Below are 27303 nucleotides of genomic sequence, written 5' to 3' on the forward strand. Positions count from 1 at the left end.
ACTTCATTGCGAGTTCCATCCCCATCCCGGAGGTGACCCACATGGCACGGCAGACCTCTCCTGACCCGCCCACTGCTCCCCTCAGCAGTGTACTTCTTCAGTCAGCCTGTTCTGCTCCCCACTCTGACTCTGGTGAATCCCCTTGCAGCCCCTGTATCTCTGGCCTGTACCCCAATTCTGTATGCATAAACAAAACCTTTTAAAAGAAAAAGACACGTGACAATAAAACTGTAAAGAAACACGTCTCGGTGCCCTCTCCCTCAATGGTAATAGGATGCTATGGCTTTCACTAATCACATGGAATACACTGCTTTGTTGATATTATGAGCTTTATTATTATTTTTTTTAGATATTTATTTATTTATGTACAAATAGAAGAACTGGGCTGCAGGCCAAGGGTGTGGGGTGGGGAGTGGTTGGAGGTGAAAGGATTCACCAGAGAGAGAGTGGGGAGCTGAACAGGTGAATTTACTGAAATAAACTGCTGAGGGGAGCAGTGGGTGAGAGAGAAGGCTGCTGAGCCATAGCTCACAGGCTGGGGATCAAACTCAGGCCAAAGTGGTGATAGCACTGAGACTTAAACTGATGGCCAGGATATGCCATGTTTCTCCATCTTACATGGATTTGTGTGTTTAAGGTCAGGCTGCTCATTAATACTAAAACATACCAGGTTTTGCATATCACCAGTCACTCTGTGTATAGTTAGAAGTCAAAGACAATTAACTCCTGACAGTAGAGAAGGAAGACAATGATAAAGGGGAGGCAGAAAAAAGCATGGAAGAAAATGACACCTATTTCAGCCTACCACGCTGACATTACAGCAGTAAGCTTCCCATCACACCCAGTTAGCAGCCTTCCTGCTCTGCGCAGACCTCATTCTGCATGTCCGCAAATCAGGGGCAGGACACATCCTGATTTCTCCCACATCTGGAAGAGACACACAGCATCCTCTCCAGAGCTTCATCACCCACGCTTACCAGCCATCACGCGCCAGGAACTGATGGTAAGACACTGAAGGTTACAGGAAAGAAAAGAAAGATGTAAATCTGCCTGACTCCATGGAACTCCTCGGTGAACATCCCTTGGACAGCCCTACAGCTACACTAGCAATAACATGGCGGCACCTCACTTTGCAGCTTTAGCAACTTTCACCCATTTAGCAACATCACAGTGGTTTTTCTTGAGACTGCGAATATATAAAGCTGGGACTGAGAAGCAAAAACTGATTAATCATAGATTTAAGTTTCAACTAGACTTGATAAGGTCCTGAAGATGTATTTAGCACATCTGGGAACATTTAGTAATTATTTATATTGACCTTAAGAGCATGTCTTGATCACACATAAAAGGTCAAATCATAGCAGACACACAACGTATATCCAACCTACCTCCGTTAGTCCTATTTGGTTGCTGATCTGGAGGTTGGGCTTGAGATGAATAATACTGCTGCTGCTGGTAATTATTTGAAGGAAAATACTGAGAACTGGGATTCCTCCTACAATCCCGAATGCTGGAAAAAGTCTGTGAGTGGGGAATTCCTCTTTGGAAAGGTGAACATCTTGGAAGACGAGGCTGAGGTGGTGGCAAATGATCAAATTCTTCCTCATCCTCCAGACTGAACCTATCGTATTCTTGGTCACTACATGTCCCTTTTTTTCCTGAATTCAATGACACACTGGAACTATTTCTTGACACAGATGCTGAAGTAGAAGCATAGTCTTGCCTGAGACCTGAAACAACAAAACAATATTATTGTCTGAGACATTTTAACTTAGCTTAATCTCCTAAATTCTAATCAATCAAATATTTGAATAAAATGCATGCCGAACAAATGACTCAACTGGAGACCCTTTATCTTGTTCTGAGCTCATTAAATCACGAGGAAACAAATACATTTGCCTAGCAAACAGACGTTTATTAGATTTTTCTGTTGGCAAAAAGACTGCACTAGTTCCCATGAAGATTAAATATATGGCTATAGTTCACTTATCAACATCAACTTTCCCAAATATTTTTTTCTGAAATCTGGGATACTTGGGAAGATGAAGTAGGAAAATCTCCCAGCAGATCTAGAGGTGGCTCTCCAGCCCAACTTTCAAAATTTGGGCTATAAATTTCTACAACAAGGGCACCTCTGATTTGTTCTCTTTGTTAACTAGCATTAATTTTTTCAAAATATACTGATATTTAATTGCTTCAATTGTTCTGGGGCACCCTAAATGACAACCATCTAAAAACAGTCAAACTAGAAGTTTTCAGTTACTCATCTCATTGCTAATATCAAAACTTTTAAAAGTAGCCTCCTCCTGACTTTAATTTCTGAGACTGACACCCCATCTTTTAGTGATGTAGCTTTAGGAAGAAACTGTTAGTGTTCTGATACTAAACAATTGCATAAGGAACTCCTGACTTTAATTTCTGAGATTGACACCCCATCTTTTAGTGATGTAGTTTTAGGAAGAAACTGTTAGTGTTCTGATACTAAACAATTGCATAAGGTAATCACTTTCGCCCTCAATATGTATCTTATAAGTGCTGCATAATCATCACCATGTTTCTCCTAGTAGCCTTGACTAGTCAGAAAGCGGGACATTGTTATGCTTAACTGATACTTGGCTGTTTCTACTTACATTGACCTGAAAAGATACTGGAAACAAGGTTAGCCTAGTTCTGTGATCGCCACCTTACTGTGTCTTTTAATGCCATTAAAACCCTTAAAACAGTTCACACCCAGATTGTTTGCTGTAACTTTATTGCAGAACAGTGACAAGTTGTTCCATTTGCAATGATCTCCTCCATAATTACTCACTCTAAGAATATATCAATGAATTTTTCTTGCTTTAGATTTTATTGAGGTAATTTGGCTTAAAACTATCAGTGTATGTTTAGTTTAAGTTTGATCAAGAGAACTATACACACACATGCAGACATTATATAGCGCAATTCCCTGCACCCCTATTCTTGTAACTTTCTTTTAAATGACAGAAAATGAAAACCAAGATATTAACAGTGATACGAACTCATCTCCTTTAGATTTTCCCAGTTTTACTCATGTCTGAGTGTGCGTGGTAGTATTAAGTGTATACAGTTTCCTTACTCCTAGAGTCATGTCTGCCATGCAGTCAAAACACTGCATAGGTCCAGAAACTCACAAACCACCAAAATCCCTCCCATTGCCCTTTCATAACCACATCCCATGTCCCTCCAGAGATTCCACTTTCTGCCCCTAACCCCCAGGAGCCACTAATTTGTCCTCCATTTCTTAAGTTTTGTCATTCAAAAATGTTGTTATGTAAAGGAGTTAAAGAGTGTACACACTCTTGGGCTCATCTTTCATTCCACACTGGCAGCGTGGAGCAATCCCAAGATGGCATGTGTGGCCTCAGTTCACTCTCTGTCAGTGAACAGCTCTTTCTGGGAAGGAGGAGACATAGTCCTAGTAACCTTTCGCCTACGCAAGGACTTCTGAGCTCATTCCAGTTTTTCTTGGGACAAATAAAGTCCCTCAGCATTCATGTTCAGGCTTTTGTGTATATAAAGAGTTCCTCTCTGGGTTCTGTATGCAGCACAATTAGCTCAGCCTTATGGAAATTGCATGTTTGTTTTTTTTTAAATAGCCACAATAGCTGTTCCAGCCACGTGCCTGGATCAGAGCATTTGCCCAGAAGATGTCCTGCATCTTAGGATGCCCATGAGAATGTAGGCCACATTTACCTGCTCTACCTACAACGCAGGACAGTATGAGAGAGAAAAGCTAATGGTAGCTCATTACCTGCAGAAAAACTCCTTCTGACCCCCTCATAGATTTCATGTAGAAGTTCCTTGTTTTTAAAAAAACAAACTTTTAGTTTAAAAAGAACATACTTTCTTCTTGCAGACGAGCCATGATCTGAACATCAGTGAGATCCTGTAACTTATATCCCATTGAGATAGAGTCATCCTCCAGTTCCGAAGTACTCAACTCACTGTCTATTGATGACTGGGGACTGAGAGGGGAGCCCCTGGAGGTGTAACCTGAAAAGCAAAACAAATGTGTTATTGTATAGTCTAAGGAGCTGATACATGGGCACACATGCTTGACAATTCTTATATCAGCAGCAAGCAACTGCTTTCCTTCATAACGTGATAAAAAATTACCATGCATGAAAATGTGTCTAGCTTCCCCAGACTCAAAAAATAACCAAATCATACCAAATAAAAAAGCTGTACTTTCAGCTAAGAGAAGAAACCTGTATAGAGCCATGTAGACTTTCAATTAGTAATTGGGCATTATTTGTCCCTCAGAGTGACTAAGTATAGATTTTAAACTTCGATTTTAATCTGGGTCATTTTTTAAATAGGTACAACCAATAGTGCCATAAATGGGTAAGAACACCACACTAAAAAGCACACGTTCATTAACAGGAGTATATATGAAATCTCCAAAATTTACAGTAACCCAAGATGAAAGTAAAAAAAGAAAAATAAACAATGGGTTGAGCTAAGACAACCAAGGAAGGAAGGACCCAGAGAGAGAAAACTGTAGAAGTAGAATCACACCAGTGCTGAGACAAATAAGAAAATGGTGAGATCTTCACCTCACAAAAAGCTAGTATGACCATATTTTCTAAGTGGCTCTGGCATGATAAAAAACTACAAAAAAAAAAAAAAGTATATATAAATAACTTATACTTTTTAAATAATGAAAGCTATTTGGATTAGCTTGACATTTAATTTTAAAAGCCCATTAGGTTAACCTAGGAGAACTGCCTTCGGCACACAACTGATGCCAGGAGGCTGGCAATGCTGAAGAAGAAATTAATGCTAGCCTTTCCCCAAGCAAGCGGGTAGCATAAACTCTCCATTCTAAGATTACCTCCAAGGTTTGCAGTGAAAGATGGATATTCAAGCTGTTTAGTGACTGAATGACAAAGCAAGAGTTAGTCAAGAAGTTGAGTATTACCTGTTCTTTCAGGTGTTAGTATTGCTTTATTTGAGGTTTTAGAGAAGCTGGGAGTGTTAATGCCATTGCTATAAGGGCTGAGTCTTGCAACAGGACTATAAGGAAAAGCCAGGGAGACATTTGAAGAGAAGAGACTCCGCCATCGGCTCGCTGTCACAGAAGCAGAAAATAAACAGAAATTGTTAGCTATACAAAAGCAGATTTTGATTGGTCAGTAGGAGAAAGGGAAAAGATTAAAATTATGAAGAGACAATGCAACTTTTCATTAAGAATATCTTAACTGACTGTCATTGATCTAAACAAAAATATGTGTAAAATAGGCAATTTGTGAATGCCCTCTTTCTACCTCTGTTTAGAAAAATTATATCTGCCCCACTTTGATTAAAGCCAGTCTGTCTATAACAGTGATAACTTACTTTGAATTACCGCATTAGAAGTGTTTTAATTCTGCACAAAGTTTTAAGTGTTTTGTAATAATATAAAAGGCTTAGGTCAAAAGAAAAACTCAGCAAAACTTTAATCTTTAGAAATGGTGAGAAATGTTCTTAATATCAGCTATTCACAATACTCTATTTTTCTTTAGGTTCATTTTTGAACCATTTATTCTCAGAAATTTTTATCAAAAACATTTTTATGACACTATGTCCTTGATTAAGAAGAAACCTAAAATGTTTATTGTGTTTCTGAATGGCCTTGAGTAGTCTGGGCTCCACAAAGTCACGGCAGGGAAATGCACAAACTGGACGACAGCTGCTATATCACACGTCTAGAGACAACTGGTGATTGGTTAGATTTTTTCTTTTTATAAAGTATATATTATAAATTGTCTGCATCAAACCTATATTGTTTATGTAACTTTTAAAGGGGGGAATGATCCCTCGTGCTTTACCACTACTAGGAACAAAAGGAACTGTATCTGCTATGGGCAGACCTAGTTGGTAAACTTCCTCACCTGTTCCATGAATATTCATTGGAACATGCCCCTCCTCTTAAATTACCAATCACTTGCCATTTTTAAATTCTTGGGGTCAGGAAAGTGACTCCAAACTATAAAAACTTGAGTAAGTCATACTAAGCACTGCTTGTTTTCCCTTCAAGAAATACAAATCACTGAAACAGCCTAAAAAATCCACTTTCCCATAACCTGATTTAGAGATGTACTTAAGCAGGATTATGGGTGGGAGCAGAAATACACTGTACATTAGGTTAAACTTCACTTTAAGCAATAACTTGTTTACATTTGGAAGAAATTTGACAAAACATAAAAAACACCAGTAGACAAAGGACTGCTTTGAAATGCATTCTCCAGATCACTCCTAATGAGCAATGCTAATGATGGCCTGCCAACAGCTGAAAGGGTTTTAAAATGGGCTATACAGTGGAAAGGAAGGATGGGCTGTGGGTTTGGAAAAATCAGCTCCAACGTTGGGATTCTTAAGATTCTTGCCAAAATGTCAAAGTCAATTTTTAAAAGCAAGATATTCATATTTTCAACAATTACTGAGCTGAGCACCATCCCATTCCAACAGCTACATAAAAACATCCTTTCCTCATGTAGATGAAAGAACTAGTTAAAACTACATTCACAATGTCAATTAGAATCCACAAGTTTTGGGGACACAGTCAATGGTAACCTAGTTCCTACTTGACATCTTTCCCATCACTTAACAGTCAGAGAGTAGTTCAATGTGGCTAAGCAGCTCCTTCCAGTTTGTGTAGACACACGGAGCTTCCACCTAAACATTCCCTTAACTTCTAGACATGTCAATGTGATCCCCAAATATACTTAGAAATAGGGGCTAACGTGCAACACACAAACATGCCACACACATTAGAGAGCTGTAATCATATATGTGATACTTACTACTCAGAGTTTCTCATTAAAAATTCTGTGCTAAAAAAAAAAATCAATAGTCTTTTGTGACTAATAACTTGCTTAACAGATGATGTTATTTTACACCAGTTTGATCATTCGCCAGGCAAATTACAGTGACCGCGTGTTCTCAGCCACAGATGCAGGCAGCTACACATCCCAAGTACACAGCATTCATCACCACGCACAATAACTACTGTGACCCAGGCTCCTTGCACAATGGCACAGTGATTGTGGCATGACAGCAAGATCCCAACTAAGAGCACAATTAGCAACTATTGCAAGTAAGAATGCTCTACATTGTCCTTTGGCATTGGGGCTTTTAAGAAAAGCAAGGAGAATTGTTGTGGAAGCAAGCTAAGGAAACAAGGATGCTATGTTGATGCCCAAGGTTGGAGTTGGGGAGAGGAGGAGAAAGGAACGGAAACCTTCACATCCTAGTTATTCTTCACTATAGCTCTGAAGAATTGGAAGATTGTAACAGGAAACACTTTTCTAGGGAAAAAAGTAAAAGACAAGATCTTTGTATAGGGTGATTTTACCTTTTTCAATTAATGTAATGGATTTTTTTTTTTCTATTCAGAGGCTCATTGATGATCAAAATAACGCTAAAGAAATAGTATTTTACAGTTTGACCTTTATAAAAGGACTGCCAGACTAAGGTGAAGTTTTCTAAAGACCATGTTCATGCTTAGGGGAATTGCTCCAGCTGAGGGAGCCTTCTGGATCGGTAACACATGGCTTACATCTTACCTGATCTATTATTTTCACTAGGTAAACCTGGGGAGCATTACTCTCTCCATGGCTCAACATGACTAAAGAGATAAGCATATAGGGGCTCTCCCTGGTGGCACAATGGGTTAAAGCACCGCATTATGAAGCTCTCCAAGCCGCTTCAGCACAAATTTGATCAGAGCCAGGTTGCTGACCCACGTGGTGCAGCAGACCTCTCCTGACCTACCCGCTGCTCCCCTCAGCAGTGTAATTTGTTAGTCTGCCTGTTCAGCGCCCCACTTTGTCTCCAGTGAATCCTCTCACCTATCACACCTCTAGCCTGTACCCCATAAAAAAATCTTTAAACAAAAAATAAGTTTATGGGATCTAGGAAGTCCTCTGAGACACGTGTTTATAGTGCTCTTTCGCACACCTGCACAAACTAGAGCATTAAACAATGTCCTCTGCATTTCCCTGTGTCCTCACATAAGGAAAAGAACTACAAACTAATATATTGGTATTTGTGGGGATTATTTAATCATGGTAAATTAGTCATAACCCCAAGACTCTTTATCTTCAAATTATAGCTAGAGAAACCTATTATGTTAATTTAAATCTTTTCTCACAGTTCCAGTTCACCCAACTTATGATGACGATGTTGTAAAATCAGTAACCAATCCATACATATGCACCCCCAACCCTGAAAACTGTAGATACTATTTCAATATCCAATTGCATTAAACATGTAACTTAAGAAAAACATGACTTGCATACCACCTTTATGAAACATTAGCAAACGATTTTATTTACCCATATAAATAGCACCAGGGAGCTAATCAAGGACTAGAAAAGGGGGAATGCTGGGAACTGTTAACTTATTTCCACTTAGTCACTAGTTGAAACTAAAGACAAGGTGCCAGCTTGAAGCACAGAAGGCCAAGCTCAGTTACCCTAGCCAGGAGCAGAGCCATTGCTGCAACTCAGGGAGTCATCACCAGACTTCCCATCTGCAATGAACAGGGCAGATAAAAGAAATGCTAACTTTAGTGGCAACTCCACTTCAAAGGCTTTTTAAAAAATACCTTTTATAGGGCCTTCCCTGGTAGCACAAAGGCTTAAAGTGCAGCACTGCAAGTAAGCCATAGCCCCTTCAGTGCAGATTCAAGCACACTACAGCTACTTCAGTGCAAGTTGGATCCCTGGACCCACATGGTGAGGCAGACTGCTCCTGACCTGCCCCCTGCTCCTCCTCAGCAGTGTACCTCCTCCATCTGCCTGTTCTACTCTCCACTCTGTCTCTGGTGAATCTTCTCACCTCCCTTGCCCTTCTTGCCTGTACCCAAGTTCTGTATGCATGAATAAATAAATCTTAAAAATATATACCTTTTTGGCCCTCCCTGGTGGTGCAGTGGGTTAAAGCACAGCACTAAGAAGCTAAAGCCACTTCAGCATGAGTTTGATCCCCGCCCTGGAGGTGACCCACATGGCTCAGCAGACCTCTCCTGACCCATCCACTGCTCCCCTCAGCAATGTACTTTATAAGTCAGCCTGTTCTGCTTCCCACTGTCTCTGGTGAATCCTCTCACTGCCCCTGCACCTCTGGCCTGTCCCCCAGTTCTGTATGCATAAATAAATAAATCTTGCAAAAAAATACTTTTTATAGAAGTCATTTTTCTATTAGGCCTGACTGCTTTGGCTTAAATCAAATTTTAAATGGCCCTAGAATGTGAGAAAAGGACCTATATCAAAGTAAGAATTGAGCCTGAAAGAACAATGGAAGTGAACAAATCATTTGTCAATGATATAATGTTGTCATGCAGGTTCTAGACAGCTGCTCTCAGCTTAGAGACAACCAACCAGGGTAACTTCCAAGTTCTAAACTACAATGATGAGATTAAGATGCCACAGAGTCTAAATACATGTAAAAGCAGGCTAGACAGAGTCATGTCTGAAATAATGGTTGTGCAGGCATGTGCTTTACTCTTGCTGTCTCTTCAACAAGTCACATCCTAGGGACACAGTGTCCCGCCCATCTCCCTCAGAAGGGGGTAATCCCGTAACAGGAGCTGCTACATGTGTGCATTTCCAGCACTGCACTGTGTGCTCCAAGGCCAGGAACTGAGCTGGCCTTATCTGCCACTGTATTCCAGTTCCTAGTACCATGCCTGCACCTAGCAATTCCTCAATGCATGCATATGACTTAGCATTCTCATGGCTTCTGGGTATGGTCTGTTATTTCAGAAAAGGAGAGTCTACAAATTCTTGCATAAATTGACTGGCCTGTAGAGGTCCCAAGAATCATGGAAAAACCCCCTCCAAAAAAAATAAAGTGCCACTGCCAGAGGCATATTTAATCACCCATCAGAGTAATGTACAAAGAGTTACTTTGGGGAAATCTCTACTGTTTTCTTTTTTTCTCAGTCTGGTGTTTAATAGAACAGCATGCTATTTATATATTCATGACTGCAAATATTACAGACTGTCCTAAATTATTGCTTATTTTAATAAACACCTACCTAACCAGGGTAGAAATGCAAAACAAAACAAACAACTGCATAGACAAAATGAAGGGAAAAGAGGAATGTTCTAGGCTCTGTGGCAAACATATCTGTGTTAGTAGTGAATAGATGAAAACTGCACGTTTCATAGGAACAGAATCCCAAGTTCTTTGTATGTTACTAAGCATCAATCTCAACAGTAAGCAAATGGATTGGGGCTCTTCCGAACACAAGAGCAGAACGAGATGTGCAGAAGGACACCGCATGGCATTGTGTCTCCAGTCACAGGAATAGCAGCAAACATCAGCAGAGCCTGTCTCTACACAAAAATGTCGGTGTGAGTCCAGACAATTTTACAGTGAGAAAGGGAGTCCTTTACAAAGTTTACCTAAAATGAACCACACAGACGAAGTTTTAATTTGTATTCTAAGTAGAGCACCTTAAGACTGGAAAGATGAGCTAATGGGAGATGGCATCACAGGCCTCGCAAGGAGGGACTGAACAGACTCACGGAGACAGACACTTGATAAGCTTCTCAACATCGCAGTTCAATCTGTGTGGCTTTCACAAATGAAAAGGCCACCTTCTGAATACACTGATTAGTTGGCAAGTTTCTTCCTCATTGGCTAAATTTAGAGGGACCACTCCATCACAAATACTGAGATAAAATAGAAGCTGGTATCATGTGGAGACAAAAGCAAATAGAGAAAGAGGTAATATTTATGCACTTTTGCTTAAGCATATAATCCCAGGGGAAATGAGGGATGGTCACATGGAAACAAGACCCAAGATGGTAATTGTGCAAGGCAACACTATTTGTGAAAGCTACACCCATACACCTCAAATGTAACCTGCCCTGATTCAACAGTTATGGACGTTCAAGTATCTCAAGGCAAGATAAGCTTTTATGAAGTGGCCCCAAATAAACTGAGTCACATATTGGGTGTTTCAAGTTACTTAGGTAAGGGTTTTGGCCATTATTTGGTTATTTAACATCCCAGCCTCATGACATGGGCTTACCAAAGACTCCAGGTTAGCACTGTTCCAATTCAGGATTGACATGCGAGTTCTTGCTACCTGGGGAAATTCTGAAGGGTGGGGAAGTGGGAAAGAAGAAGGGTAAGGATGTCACACATGTAATGTGCACAGAGATCTAAGGAAAAAAAAAAACGTTAAGAGGGCTAGACTGACGAAATACACTGCTGAGGGGAGCAGTGGGCAGGTCAGGAGAGGTCTGCTGTGCGATGTGGGTCACCTCCCGGGTGGGCGGGAATGGAACTCATGCAAAGGTGGTTTTAGCTTCTTAGCGCTGTGCTTTAACCCCCTGCGCCACCACGAAGGGCCTATGGTTTCTTTTTAGTGATAGCACAGACAAGGTGGCCGGCAAAGTCTACACTGTTTGGCCCCTTTCAAAAAGCTAGCTGAACTTTGAGCTAATGGATGCTAGCTCTGATTTTCATTTATATTTTATTTCAAATGAAACTGAGTCCAATTTCATTTCAATTTTAATACAGAATCTTAGGGATGGTCTATATATAGCCCTTGAACAAGGAAAGTCTAGAGGGACTGAGCAGTTTGCTTAGGGTCTCTTTGGCAAACAGGAACAGAACCGTGACAAGAGTCTCTTGACTCTGAAGTGGTTCTCTCAGATAAGCATGTGCTGCCACACTTTTAAACTTAACATTACTTTGTCCCCTCTACTATGCTCTGCAGCTTCCTATACGTGACGCTGTTATCCTATTCCACTACTCTTCCTATTACTATTAATTTCTTACTATTCTATTCGAGACTTCAACTTTTCATCATTAGATCACTTATTTCAGTTAAAAGCTGAATAAATTATGTTTTTAGTTTGACCTTCCATAAATATTTAAAACAGATTTCTGCTTATATTTACTTGTGCCTGTGCCAACAAAGCCATATACAGAATACAGGTAAGAGCAGTCTTGGTGCCAGGGAGACAGAGGCTGGCCCTGGCTCTGCTCCAAGAGTTGTCTGGCAAGATAATCCTCTGAACTTCACTTTCTCTTCTCCAAAAATCAGTGTAGCACCTACCTCAGATGAGTGTGGTTAGGCAGAATAAAATGAAGGATGTCAATAACTTAATGTATTGACTGTCGCAGAATTAAGAGCTCGACAAATGTGACTTACTATCCTTTGTCTTATCACGCCCAAATACTAGGGCCATTCCCTCACAGGAGCGCTCTGAAACATCAGTGAGCGTAAGAGTCACATGGTGAGCTTGACACTGCAGGTTCCCTGGCCTTACTCTGACATTTTATTCTGGAAGGAGCAGGATCTGCATTTTCAAGCTCAAATGTGATCTCCAGGTAATCAATGGACCAGAAACATGTTCGCAGATAATGAGACAGACTGTGAGAAACAGACAAGCAAAAGCCTAAATAGTTACAGTCTTTAATACCTGACTTGATCAGGATGTTACAGAGTATATGCATTCCTTTCACTGTTTTTCCTTCTACCGATTTTTTACACATAAACATATGCTAGTTCCATAAATTAACTAATGCTGCATATAATACAAAAATTACTTCCCGGTTCATAAGGGTTTGGGCTTCAAAATATACATCCAGCTAAAAACTTAGGGAACTCAAAAAGTTTAGTACTCAGGTCCCTAGGGAATCCCAGTAACACAATTCACTCTCACAACATTCTTATCATTCCAAGGGAAGCTAAGAGTGGTTCATTTTCCTTAATGGTGTTTTTGCAAACAGAAAGAAGTGGAGAGGTAAAGAGAGATGTTCTTAACTTTACAATGCAAATTAAGGCACGTTAAAAATCTAGCTAAAAACAGAACTAAATGAATTCTTAAACTGAGAAAAGGATGTGTAATACTTATGAAGGGAACTGAATACCATTAGTTGTACCTCTAGTTCTTCAACTTAAATGTCTATTCCAAACCCAGCAACAAAAATACAGTGGAGAGTGGCAAGAGGTTAAGCATGTAATTACACAGGTTCACATTTACCTTGCTCCAATCTAAAGCACAGGGAACGTCTTGCTGCTTCCATCTCCGGAGTGGGATTATCTAGGACGTGTCTACACCACTGCAAAGGGCTCAGGGATTTCTCTGATGATGGGAATGCCTTCGAAGAGCCAACATATAACCTTAAAAAAAGAAATCTATGTTATAGGGACTGTATAGTTATACCAATACCTCCCCTCTAACTGAAAACACTGAACAGCTTCCATCAGAACAGAACTTATCTTTGATCACTTCATATACCTAAATGATTTGTATTCATATGTAACAGGTAAATAGCCTCAACTATATAACAAATGTCCAGATATTCTGAAAACTTGATGAGAAGGACGACTTCAAAACACTATAAAGAGAACTGAACAGGCACCACAATGACTGAGTACATCATTTCAATTTGTAGAAGAGAACACTTCATCTCTCTTTGGCAACAGAATCTTGGTAAACTTGGGCTAATGTAGGTAACCATACTTCGGCAAGCAGGTCAATCTTACATACATTTTTTTAAAAAGCCTAAAAACAAGTGAATGTCAGTTACTGGTTGATTCTCTGACCCTTAATCAAATATTTCTCTATGGCAAATCTACATTAAACTTGGTATGTGCTTCTTTCTCATTAAAATCAAACAAGCAACTTTTGAAGACACATTTTCAAGAGCTGACATTCCACAGCACTGTACACTCGGGAATGACTGACAACAACCATTCCCACAGCACCGCAAGTCAAAAGATCTTTTCTTGACCTACTGTATGAGAAGTTTTAGGATATTTCCAGTGTTAGGATTATACAAAGAGGCTTATCTTGAGAATGAAGTCAACAGTTGACTTGAAAAAGGAAAGAAAATTATAATCACTACTCTAGTAACTGTGCTATATAAAGCTGTATTCTAATTACAAATTTCATTAAAATAATACTCCTTCTAAGTTAACATAATTCTAGTGAGCATGCATTCTTAAAATAACATATTCCACTATTTACTCCTTTACTGTTACAGTCACCTATTAATTAATCAGTTATCCAAAATGGTTGGGAAAAATACTATTCTTAAGTAAGTTATTCTTACAGATTATAGGTCACCGAACTTCTTCTACAAAGACCCAGCCAGTAAATATTTAGGTCTGTGGGTCTCAGTCTCTGTCACAACCACTCAGCTCTTCCATTACAACATCAAAACACCAGAGAGTTATATGTACATGAAAAAACATGGCAGTTTTCCCATAAAACATAACATCAAAAATGAAATTCTCCCATGTCCTGTGTTATCCTTTTGTTTTTTTAATCATATAAAAATGTAGGCCCTCCCTGGTGGCGCAGCGGGTTAAAGCACAGCATTAGGAAGCTAAAGCCACTTCCACATGAGTTCGATCCCCGCCTGCCCCGGAGGTGACCACATGAGTGGCAGACCTCTCCTGACCCGCCCGCTGCTGCCCTCAGCAGTGTACTTCATTGATCTGCCTGTTCTGCTACCCTCTCTGTCTCTGGTGAATCCTATCACCCTCCACATCTCTGGCCTGTACCCCAGTTCTGTATGTATAAATAAATAAATCTTTAAAAATATAAACAAATAAAAATGTAAAGACCTAGCTGACCAGCCATACAAACCAGACCCAATTTGCCCTTAAGTTACAGCTCATGAACTTCTACCGCCAATGAATAAACAGAAATATCTCTTTTAATGCACTTAATACTATAGATCTTAATAAATCAAGAATATATTGACTTCTTATTCCTAGGTCCTAGCTCAATTTAAATAGCAAGGTTATTAGTTACCTTTGTAAATCCATTCCTCTCCCCCTTCCTTGCTTACAGACTGGGGCACTGTCCAGTACTGGGTACTTCTCTCTATGCCTACAAATAAAGGCAACTTGTACCAATTATTCTCAGTATGTGGTGCATCAAACTTGCTTGTAGGTCTTGTTAAAACAAATTGCTAAGTCATGTGACTCCAGACAAGCCTAACCTGCCAGATTCAGTATGTTTGGTGGGAGAGGGGGGTGTCAAAGGATCTGAGTAGCTAATAACTCCCCCAGTGATGCTAATCTCGCTGTCTGGACACCACACATGAGCGGGCATGAACTGAGCTAAGACAACCATGCCAGTTCTAGTCTTCCCATTTGCCCAAAGACAGGTTAGTTGCACGCTCCTAGCCAACAAAAACTCAGACAAAAATACTCAGAGAAACATGTTGGCAAGTTTCTCCACATATTTAAATGGTCACAAAAGAACCAACTATATGTTGCCTACAACAACATACGCACTTTAAACATAAACATACAGGTTAAAAGTAAGAGAACAGAAAATTACTCCAACAACAACAAAATCTGCCCACAAAGAAAAGCCCAGTCCCAGAAGATTTCACTATTGAATTCTACCAAATGCATGAAGAACACCTATTTTTAAAAAATGTTTCCAGAAAATAGAAGAGGGAGTACATCACATCCCAAACTACTCCATGAAACTGCATTGTCCTAGTATCAAAAACACAGATGTCATAAGAAATTAGAAACCAATTACCTCTTATGAACACACAAAGTCTAAATACTTGAACAAATTGAGATCCAACTATACATAAAAGAGATACTTCATCATTACCAAATGGGGTTCATCCCAGGAATGAAAGGTTGGTTTAATAGTGAAACATCAAGTGTAACTTGGATATATACCAAAATAGAAAAACCTCAAGAAATAAAAATGCACATGACATCCATTGCTGCTGAAAATCCTCAGCAAATTAGGACCCAGAAGGGAACACCCTCCATCTGATTCAAGGCATCTATAAAACACCATCCTTAATCGTAGAGGAATGAACACCTTGCCTCATATCAGGAACAAGGCAAGAACCAGAGGTTCTCCTCAGTGTGATTAGGCAATAAAAAAAGGATAAACAGGTTGAAAATAATAAAGTAATTAAAATCTGTTTTATTTACAAATGAATTGATCACCCATGCAAATATATAGATATCTTAGGGCGCTACAAAAAAGAGATAGAAGCAGGATTGAAAATTCCAGGTCAGTTTACACAAGTTTACTGAATTTCCATGTATTTTCAACAGTTAGTATTTTTGATATCACTTTTTCCATTTACAATAGCAGAAAAAAAATCATGTCATAGCTAAGAATAAATATTACAAAAGATGCCAAGACAGACCTGTACACTATGAAAATCTTGAGGAAAAATTAAAGAGATAAATAAATGGATAGAACATATTTATGGATTAAGAAAGTAACTAGTAAGAGGTCACTCATCCCTTACATTGCTCTACTGAACAAAATCCCAATTAAAATCTCAGCAAGTTTTTGGTAAAAATGAAAATCTGATTCTGAAGTATATATGGAAATGTGAAAGGTCCCAGAAAAGTTAAAAACATCTTTAAAAAACTGAGATTGGAGTTACAAGTAAACGAGACTCATTCCAAGTCCACGGCAGTGAAGATGGTCAGGAGGCATAATGGCAGGAGGGCAAAGGCAAAAAGGTGGGCCAGCACGGAGCTGGCCATGAAACACATGATGCTGGACAGAGGATTCAAAATACACAAGGCAGACTCTGACTCACCCCTCCTCGGTATCCAAAGTTACCTCAAAGCAGATCAGACGAAAATGTAAAGCTTGAAACTACAAAATTTACATTAAAAACCACAGGTGAAAGCCTTTGTGGATGTATGTGGCTTGGCAAATATTTCTTAGGCACAATTACCAAAAGCACGAGCCATAAAAGGAGAAGTATTGATTGGACTTCATCAAAATTAAAAGCTGTGCTCTTTGAAAGGCACTTAAGAAAATGAATAACAAACCGTGCATAGAGAGAAAATATTTGCAAATAATATAACTGATCAAAGAATTTGTATAGAATATATATATTTTTTAAACTCAGGAAACTTTTTAAGTAACCCAATTTAAAAATGGACAAAAAATTTAAACAGACATTTTACCAAAGAAAATATATAGATGGCAATAGAATGATTAATTTTCAACAGCCAAAAACTGAAATAACCAAAATATTCATCAAAAGATGAATGAATAGGGCCTCCCTGGTGGCGCAGTGGGTTAGGATGTAGCACTGCAAGCTGGCCGCAGCAGGGGTTTCAGTGAGAGATTGACCCCCAGTCCTGAAGGTGACCCCCATGGCACAGCAGGCCTCTTCTGACTAGCTCCCCTCAGCAGTGCACTTTGTTAGTCTGCCTGCTCTGCTCCCCACTCTGTCCAGTGAATCATCTCATCCCCCGCACCTCTAGCCTGTACCTCAGTTCTGTATGCATAAGCAAATAAATATTTTTTAAAAAAGGATGAACGAATAACAACTTTCCCGACAACCTAACAGTGCTCACAAAAAAGGGAATTTTTATGTTGACTTATGCCATGACAAAAACCATGGATTAAACAATCTGGATTAAAAGAAGGCTGGCTGACTGGCCCTCCCTGGTGGCGCAGTGGGTTAAAGCACTGCACTGAGAAGCTGAAGCCACTTTCGCATGAGTTCAAATCCCGTCTGCCCCAGAGGAGACCACATGGCGCGGCAGACCTCTCCTGTCTCGCCCACTGCTCCCCTCAGCAGTGTACTTCGTCGATCTGCCTGTTCTGCTCCCCACTCTGTCTCTGTTGAAGCCTCTCACCGCTCCTGAGCCTCTGGCCTGTACCCCAGTTCTGTATGCACAAATAAATAAATCTTTAAAAAAAAAAAAAAAAAGAAGGCTGACTGAAACAAAAGGGGAGAAAAAGCACATATTATATGGTTTCAATGATATCTAAAAATATAAAAAATGCAAACTCATCTAGACTGACAAAATGCAGGTCTATCTTTGCCTCGGTTAGAGGCAGGCAGCAATGAGACAGTAGGAATCGGAGCCGCAAAAACACTCAGGACGTTGGCCTTTTTAAGTAAAAAGTCAGATAAAAATACTGGTGGTGGCTTTATGATGTACACCTAAGTAAGAACTTACACTTTAAGTAAATGCAACATGTATTTCACATATAATGTACTAAAGCAGTTTAAAAACTCACATGACAGGAACTGTTTCCTGCCCCTCTGTGTTCTTAAAACATAAGACTCAAGATGCCATCTACTTTATAGCTGAATCAGAAGGAAAAAAAGTCACTGTCCTGAATCAATGAGTCACTCGTTTTTAATCAACTGTAAACTTTCTTTTCTTTAGACTTTTCTAAAGATAATACATTTTACTCATGGTTTTAATACACATACAAACTCACATCACTGTCTGAGCCTCTGTTTAATCTCAAACTCCTCTCAGCTGCCACGGGAGTTCTCTGAAGCACTTTTCTGCCTAGCAGTAACCCATTATGCTACCAAGAAGCTTGCAGCAAACAGCAAATACTGCAGGATTTTGCATACTCCCACTATTTTTTAGTAGAATTTTTTAATTGTTGCTTGGAGGAGAACTCAACAGGAAAATTGCCTTAATCTCACAGGACCTGCGCAATAGAGGCTTTTATTTGAGCATGCAGCCTCAAAGCCTATTCAAAAGTAACGCCCAATCCCCACAGGCTTATTTGATTATTCAGTGACCCACTCTTCACATTCATTTAAGGGGATTTCTCTATTTTACACCCCATTGTCCATCCATGTTCACCCCCTTTCGAAGTTGAGAGAATGTGTGGGTGACAAGGTAACTGAAAGCCAAATAGAAACTAGGCAAGTTAATTGAAGTGAGGTAGAGAACAGTGGAACACAATCACTCCCATGCCCCAAAAGCCAACCCCACACCCCCTTCTCCATCAGAACCTAAGGCCAGAGGTGTACTATATGAATTATCTGGGTCAGAGAAGCTCTGACTTTAGTTACACACAACTTAGCCAACAGAGGAGGGGTAAAAGTCCTTATTGAAACACTAAATGAAAGTCTACATGTGGCTTGGTTAGAATTAGCCCACTTTTTCCCCTTTATATTCCTACAATTGACTATCCTACTAAAGTTTCCCATGAGTATGGAAAGTTTTTGTCTGAAGAAACAGATGAACCCATGAGATGGCCCAGAGATATAGAAACATAAATTTACTGACTAATAAATTAGTAAAATGCACAGGTCAAAGATACACAAACATGAACAACCAGTAACACTAGATATCTGGAATCGTTTTAAATAAAATCTTGAGACTAAAAGTAAAAGGGCAAAAAGAACTTGAGAGCCAAATGATGCAGGGAAAAAAGATGGTAAAGCAAGAATAATAGTGATATCATCTAAGAGAAGATGTCGCATTTAGGATTTAAAAAAGAAACTTAGATACTTCATTCTTGGAAAATGAACTATTGTAGCAGATACAAAAGGTTAAGTAGATGAGTTTAGAAGATCAATTTGAAAAGTGCCCCAATAAAAAATTAAGACATACATTAATAATGGGATAAAACACAGGGAAATTAAAAAACTGCACCAGGTGGCCCTACATCTGATTACTACAAGTACTAAAACTCACTCACACAAAGAGAAAGTTTTTCACGAAGCAAAAAACCCAAAGGTGAAAGCCATCAAGCTATTAGGTTCTAAAGTAAAAAGCACAAATGAATAAGGCTCATCCCCAGTTCAACATCACATTTTAGGACACTCCCTAGTGTTATATAAAGAAAGCAAAAGTCACAAATCACAATATACTTCAATGCTAGAACAAAACAGAAACTAGAACAAAATTAAACAATGCCTTCTAGCATGTGGCAAAATAACTGACTTTTATACCCAGCCAAGTATCAAAGTTGTAACAGGACAGAACATTTTCAAACATCCATGGTTTTAAAATGTATTTTTCATGAATATGCACTTTCTCAGAAATTTATTGGTGATTGTGCTCCACCCAAGAGAGGAAATATAACACAAAGGCTAAGAATTTAAGAAATAAGAGAGCCAACATAGGTTAGAAACCAGAAGAATTCCCATGAACACTGCATATCCAGGCTAAGGAATAAACAGTAAAAACTGCAGCAATGGCATTAAGAGTTTCAGAAGGAATATACTACATAATATTTTTTTCATTGAAGGAGCATTTGTTTACAACACTGTACATGATTCAGAGGTATAAAATCACACTTCTTCAGATATATGTCCCCACAACCGCCACAAGGCATCCAAAGTTCTCCATTAGTCCACTGGATCCTCCCCCTCACTTCTTGGTAACTTCAATTCTACAGTCAGACTTCTAGGTGTTGTTTAGATTGGTCCTTTGTTTTGTTTCTCCTCATTCTACACACAAGTGAAACCATCACTATTCGTCTTTTTCTGATTTATTTCGCTAAGTACTTTCCCTTCCTGTTTCGTCCATTTTAAGAACAGATCTAAGAAGTTATCTCATGGGTTTAACCTTAGTGAAGAATATCATGGCTCCAGTACTGTGTTTGGGCAAATAATTAGTAATCAGGGATTAAAGAAAAGGAAGGGGGAAATGAGAGACCAGTACTAACTCTTAGAGGAACAAAGGAATTGGAGAAAATAAAAATGCATGACATTTAACAAGGCTCAGCTAACAGTCACAACAATATAGCATTCCACATAACTTAATACAGAATTTTGAAAATGACTATGGGAAGGGAAATAGGATGTTTTGGGGAAAAGATATTAGTCTTTATCTTCTAAATCAAGTCTATTGCAAGTAGACTGTACAGCAAAAAATAGAAAAGTACCTACCTATATCTAATTAAGTACCGGGACCAATACCTACCTGTTTCTACATAACAGACATGTCACTAACAAGTAATTTGTGATAATTTTCAGACAAGTAATTTTAAAAGCCTTCAATAACAGGCCCTCCTTGGTGGCGCAGCGGGTTAAAGCACAGCACTGAGAGCTAAAGCTGCTTCCGCATGAGTTCGATCCCCACCTGCCCCAGAGGTGACCCACACGGCACGGCAGACCTCTCCTGATCGGCCCACTGCTCCCCTCAGCACTGTACTTCGTCGATCTGCCTGTTCTGTTCCCCACTCTGTCTCTGGTGAAGCCTCTCACCGCCCTTGAGCCTCTGGCCTGTACCCCAGTTCTGTATGCACAAAATAAATAAATCTTAAAAAAAAAAAAAGCCTTCAATAACAAATGTCATTTATAGTAAGCTAACATATCAGCATAGCTAAGCATAACCAATCTTTAGACAGTTTAGGAAGTGTTGGACTCATTGGCACCTGCTAGGGTCAAACTGAGTGATTGCTGCAAAACAAACTTATCATGACTAAGCTATCAGAAGGATGCATGGCACAGTCCACATTTTGGTTACTGACCTGTCCCTTAGGTACCCTCCCCACTCCCTCTGAAATCACACCTAAACTTCTATTTCAGTGTCTCACTGTAACATTTCTAAGTTTCTCATTTAAAAGACACATCAGCATATATTTCAGCCAATTCCATTTGCTCATAAAAAACACTGCACATTTCAATTAGTATTGTCAGAAAGTGAAGAACTCTATGGTCTTTCTGCTGAAAATCAATTATGCACAGAAACAGATTAGGTGGTATAATTTAGCTGTGCCATATGCAGAGTGAAGGTGCTCAACAGTTTTGATGAAGAATTGGCAATTATTTTAGCCAGCTGTTTGGGGGTTGAGAGTTACACATGGAAGATGAATATCCCATTCATGAAAATTTTCCTTAATTCGTACATATCAACATTTTCTCTTGTATAAATCAAAAAAAATTTTCCTGTCCTTTCAAATTGGGCAAGGTTTGAATCCCTCCACATTCCTTCTACATAAGACTCAACATTCTGCCAATTGTGTCTCAAATAGAATAAATACTTCCTTAAGGGCTATATTTTATATTAGCTAGTGTATTTTTATCTTGCAATTTTTTGAATATGGGCTTACTTGAATATGTTTTCAGGACCTAATTTCTCCGAGTGCTACATGATCTTCAGAGACTTGTGCTTTTCCACTTATTTTATCCAAATATACTTTACAGTATAAATTGGAGTTTTTTCAGTTTTGGTTACAATGCACAAGATCATTAGCTACTTCAACCAAAGACATGCACTTAATCAAGACCAGTAAGTACTGCGAAATATGATGCACTCTGTTTTCCTATTCTAAGGCACTCTATTTTCAAAAAAAGAAAGTGCTAATCAATCTACTAAATGGACTTTATCAATTTAGTTGGTTCACAACCAAACTTGGGAAAGTATCAATGGTGTAAACACTCCTGAACCAGTATATGTTATCTCAAATTCAGTCTTAATTCTTTTAGTAAATAGATACAAAAGTTTACATGATTCTTTTCATTTCAGAGCTTCAATCCCTCAACTGTCAAACAAGGGAAGTAAAACAAGCTCATGGAGAATTCTATGATGCAGTTAAGACCCTACTTCATGCTTATCTGACTTCCTGTTTGTACAACTATGTTTCTTAGCCTGGTGACAGGTCTTACCGCATTATTTCTGAACAGACTGGTAAGTCATCCACTTGCACCATGTCCATGGATGCATCGAAGCTGTAATCCATTTGAGCTTTTCATTTGCCCCTCATAATTCAATTTCTCATCTTCACCTCCTAGTTTATGGTCTTCCAGAGAACTATGGCTGCCCAGTTAGTAGTAGTATCACTGACCAATGGATATAGCAAGATGTGAGTTTACTATAAGGTTGAACTAAGAGAAAAGGTTCTACAGGCACAATCACCTTTAATTTCTGAGACATTTAACTGTAGCAGTACTATTAGGACAATCAGGATGTACTAAAACAAAAATAAATACTTTATGTTCAACCAAGATCAATATTTGAAGAAACAAGGTAACTATTTTACTTGAAAGCTTTTCATCAAAATGAAAAGCAGAACACTTCATTCTTCTGATGCCACAGTTTTGTGTCCTTTTTTTAAGAAAAACAATATACTTACATGTAGTTGTTTAGGAAAAAAAAAAAAAGAGTCCTGATTGATTATTGACTAATGGATTATCAAGCAAATACTTGTCCCACCATTCACTATTTTCTTCCAACACCTAATTCTTGTTTTATCAAGTTGTTAATAAAAAAAAGTGACTCATACAACTCAATAAAAAGAAAACCAAGAACCCAATCAAAATTGGACAGACATGCTTGAGGCACTTGTCCAAAGAAAATACACAGGTAGTCAACAGGCACATGAAAAAGTGCTCACCATCACTTCTCAGGGAAATGCAAATCAAAACCACCAACAGCTACATCTGACACCTGGGAGAAGAGCCCATAGCAAAATGACCTGAAACAACAGCATTGGTGAGTAGAGAAGAAGGAACTCTCCATTAATGGCGATATAAAATGGGTCAGGCACAATAAAACAATATGGAGGTCTCAAAATATTAAAATCAGATCTGGCATAGGACCCAGTAACTCCATCCCTAGCTATCGATCTGAAAATAGAAAAACGCCAGTCAAAGGAATATAAGCACTCCTATGGTCACTATGGCATTGATTAGGAAACAAATAACCAAGTTATGGAAACAACCTAAGTGCCCAAGAACAGATGAGTGGATTAAGAAAATGTGAGATACCACAGAATATTATTCAGCTACAAAGAAAGACAAAATCTTACCATTTGTAAAAGCATGGATGAAACTGGAAAGGGTTATAAAGTAAGACAAGAGGAGAAAGACAAATAAGGATGATTTCATTCAGATGTGTAATATAAAGAAATCAAACAAAGGAACAAAGGAAACTAAACCAAAACCAAACCTAGAAATCTAACTGTAGATTTAAAACTATCAAAGGGGAGGGTTTAGAAGTAAAGAGGGAGGGATTTCAATGGAGGAGGATTATTGGTGTGGGTGTAATAAAGTACAATACACCTAAGGTGGGTGAAAATATACCCTTAAATCGCATAGCTTGTAATCAATGTTGGATTATAATCAATGCTAACCCAACTTAATATATAATACACACACACACACACACATACATAAATATATATATATATGTACACACAGACACAATTTTTAAAAGGAAGATTACATATATAAAAATATATATATACACACACAATTTTTAAAAGGAAGAATCAAGAATACATGGGGGAAATATCTAAGTTTGTTGAATGAACAAAGTATTTTGAAGACTTTTCAAAAATAAATACATGTAAAAGATGAATAGCATATTGTAGTGAAAAAACAGACTTACATGAAAGAACTTCTAGAAAGTTCAATGATTAGTATACATTTTTAAAGTTCTTTCTTGAAAATATGCCATCTTATCTGGAAGTTCTATTCTAAAAATTATCAGATACCACCTTGGTTTCAGTCATTACAATGAAACAATTAAAAATTCATGAAAAATTGTTGGTTATACTCTTTAACAGTAACTTGATCTTTAATATTCTTCCTTTAACATAATGAACCAGTCACTACAGAAAGGGGAAGATGTCCAAGACATATTTGATGACGGTATGTACGAAACTGATGTCTATGTCTGTATATTGATTTGTAATAATTATGTTTTATCTTGAAGGATCTGCAGAATCTTAACATGGTTAACTCTATGTCATCACAGTGAACTGGAGACAAGAGGGGAAACTTATTAATGACCTTAAACTCCCTTCTGTTGTTTGGGGTTTTGTTTTATAATGAAACATAAAAGTTAAATTGTTACACATTTTAAAATACTCAACCCTACTACAGTTGTTTCTTAGTAAATACAGGAAATAAAAGTTGTCATCCCACAAACCTATTAGGGACTCCAAAGTAAAAGTACCATGTTTATGACATACAGAACAGGGTCATGTAAGGTTTGCAGTGATGAAGAAATTGTCAAATGTCAAAGTCTTTATAAGCACTAAAAGTGTGCTAAATTTTAAAATTAAATCCTGTTGATTACTGGCCCACCAATAATAGGTCCAATACATTTCAACACAAAATAAGAAAAAAAAATTCTAATGAATCAAATCATGAGGAAAAGTTTCTGTAAATCAGGTGACTTAAAAAATGTAAGTCCATCCCACTAAGACTGATGGCCCTCCCTACTTCCCACCTGGGATTCTAATCCTATGTTTTCAAGATGCTCCATAGTATGCCATGAATCTTAGGAAACATTTGTAAGCATCAAGGTATTGTTTATTCAGCTGTATAATAACTGTTTATTCACTTATATAATAATTGAAGAATAAAATTAGTAGCACCTGCTTTTCTTCAAACCAGCTAAAATACTCAGACTAATTCCACTAAGTAGGTAACTTTTAAATTTGTAATTTCTATGTTATCTTGACAAAAAGCAATTACATAAGGAAAGCCTAGCTTTCAAAATACTGGTAATAGTTGGTTCAGTAAATATGGTAGAAATCCATTCAAAAGGGAAAGATTACAATGATATTAATCATGTGTCAATTTAACTTTATCAATATAATACATTAAACACTTGACAGTACATTTTTTAAAGCATTGGATTGATCCCCATCAAAAAATACATACCACCTTCAACTACTGAAATATATTTATCTTCAGAATAGACAAAGTGAGGACTACCTTGGTCTGAAAGTTGCATTATCAGCTTAGAGTTTTTAGTGATAAGCTAAAAATCACCAGGTGAGCATGTTCAGTACCATAAGAAGCTGAACCTGAGATCCCCTAATAGTCTGGGCCTTTAAATGTAAATACACAGCTTCTAAAAAATACCTTAAAGCCCTAGAAATTGATTTGTACAGACTGCGTCATAGAGATAATATCCAAAAAGTAAAGTACCAAAGAGGAGGCTGAATGTGCTTGTATGTTTTCACTGTGCTCCATTTATTTTGAGTCTCAGGATCAAGCCTATTAATTCATGTACTTTACAGCTGGGAGTTCTGGCACAGAAAAGGGTTAGGGGAAAGGAACAGCACAGTGAAACCAGAAAGGTTCTCAGTTTCCCATTCCCTTCTGTGGAATCCTGCAGAATGAACACAGAGCAAATGAAGAAAATCCAGCTTAGGAAAATAACACATATCTGAAGCAAAAAGTAGTAAGAAAAAAAGATCAAAGGAGAGCCACCATTTTTCATGCCACTGTTATATAGACGTGAATGCTGCTCACTTTCCCAAGTTTCACTTTATCTGCAGCTTCTCATTGACCACTTGCCACTATCTCTAGTGACCAAGGCAAAAACGTACCAAGTTAGTGACCTCATTGCTCTATTAAGCAAGTAGCATGAAATAAAGGAGCAGGGTACACCCATACCCAGAAAAAGCTTTTCATTGGAAACAGCTAACCAGATTTCAATTGAAAGCTGTCATCCTCAAATTTCCGATAAACCAAATAAACGATTCTAAAAAAAAAGATTTATCTAATCTCACTTTTCTTCAACCATCAGTTTAATTTTAAAAATTAAAGAAAGTGCCTGAGCTCCTAGGTAACACAGCAGCCTTTCAAGTTGCTCCTCTATTCCCTGAAGAACCCTCATTTTGGACACCACTACTAAGCGGAAAGCCGGTGAGATCAGCAATGGGGGGTGGGGGTGGGGAAGCTAGTCAATCTCTAAAATCAGAAGCTATCAATGAACGCAGCGCGTGAGGACATTCGACTACACCATTCAAACTGCAAGCAACACCCTCCCAGGAAATATCCATCACTAGGTAGCTTGAGATGAAGCCGGAGGGGGGGGGGGGGGACAACACGAAAATGCTGTCCAGTGTTCGTTTGTTCTTGTTCTTAGACTTGAAGCCAAGTCTTTACCCACCTCCAGCACAACCAGAAAAGACCGGGGGGAAGAGCAGTATTGAGCAACAAAAAGACAAAATGGCATGGCTTTTGCAGTTAATTGTAGCGAGGAGCTTGGGGACCCAATGATCGCAGAGAGCAGAGCAGATGGAGGCGACCAACTGATCCCTAGTCGGGTCAGCCCAAGCTACTGAAAAACTGACCCTCACCCTCCTGATGAAATGACTGCCCAGCTCGGCACCTGCCAGGCCACACCGTCCCGGGGCGGCGGCGCGATTCCCCTTGCCCTTCCTGCCCACGCCCTCCCCGGAGCCTCTGGAGCCAGGGTCCTGGGGCAGGGAGCGGCGCCAGACAGTACCAGGTACAGTCGTCCTCGTCTCGCCAGGTGGCCAAGCAGTCCAGGTCCAGTGGCTCCACTTCGTCCAGCAGCGTGGGGGGCGGCGAGGGCGGCGCGGAGGGTGCCCCCGGGGGTGTCCCCGCGCCCCCCGGCTCTGGCCCGCCACCGCCCGCGCCGAAGAAGCCCGCCGCCGGCTTGAAGTAGACGAAGGGCGCCTCAGGGGGCTGCGCCAGGCTGCAGAGCAGGGAGGGCGCGGGGCTGGGCAAGCAGTAGGTTCCGGGGAACGCCGGGCTGGGGGTACCGCCGCCGCCGCCGCCCCCGGTGCCCAGAGCCAGCCCAAGCCCCAGACCCCCCGAGGCGGCGGTGGC

At 39.3% G+C, this 27303-nt stretch overlaps 1 protein-coding gene across 1 annotated transcript in view; it reads right to left on the minus strand.

Annotated features, from left to right (window-relative positions):
- Positions 1–27235, minus strand: part of SLAIN1 (SLAIN motif family, member 1) — a 38482-nt gene extending 11247 nt beyond the window's left edge. Inside the window, exons 1-5 of the mRNA XM_012723122.1 lie at positions 26957–27235; positions 13014–13153; positions 4943–5092; positions 3865–4014; positions 1389–1730 (exon numbers count right to left, since the gene is read on the minus strand). Of these exons, the coding sequence (XP_012578576.1) occupies positions 1389–1730; positions 3865–4014; positions 4943–5092; positions 13014–13056 (685 nt within the window). The 5' untranslated portion in view covers positions 13057–13153; positions 26957–27235. The remainder of the gene's footprint in view (positions 1–1388; positions 1731–3864; positions 4015–4942; positions 5093–13013; positions 13154–26956) is intronic.
- Positions 27236–27303: the final 68 nt, after the last annotated feature.

This window comes from Condylura cristata, unplaced genomic scaffold, assembly GCF_000260355.1.
Source record: "Condylura cristata isolate star-nosed mole 26May11 unplaced genomic scaffold, ConCri1.0 scaffold00010, whole genome shotgun sequence".
Lineage (NCBI taxonomy): Eukaryota > Metazoa > Chordata > Mammalia > Eulipotyphla > Talpidae > Condylura > Condylura cristata.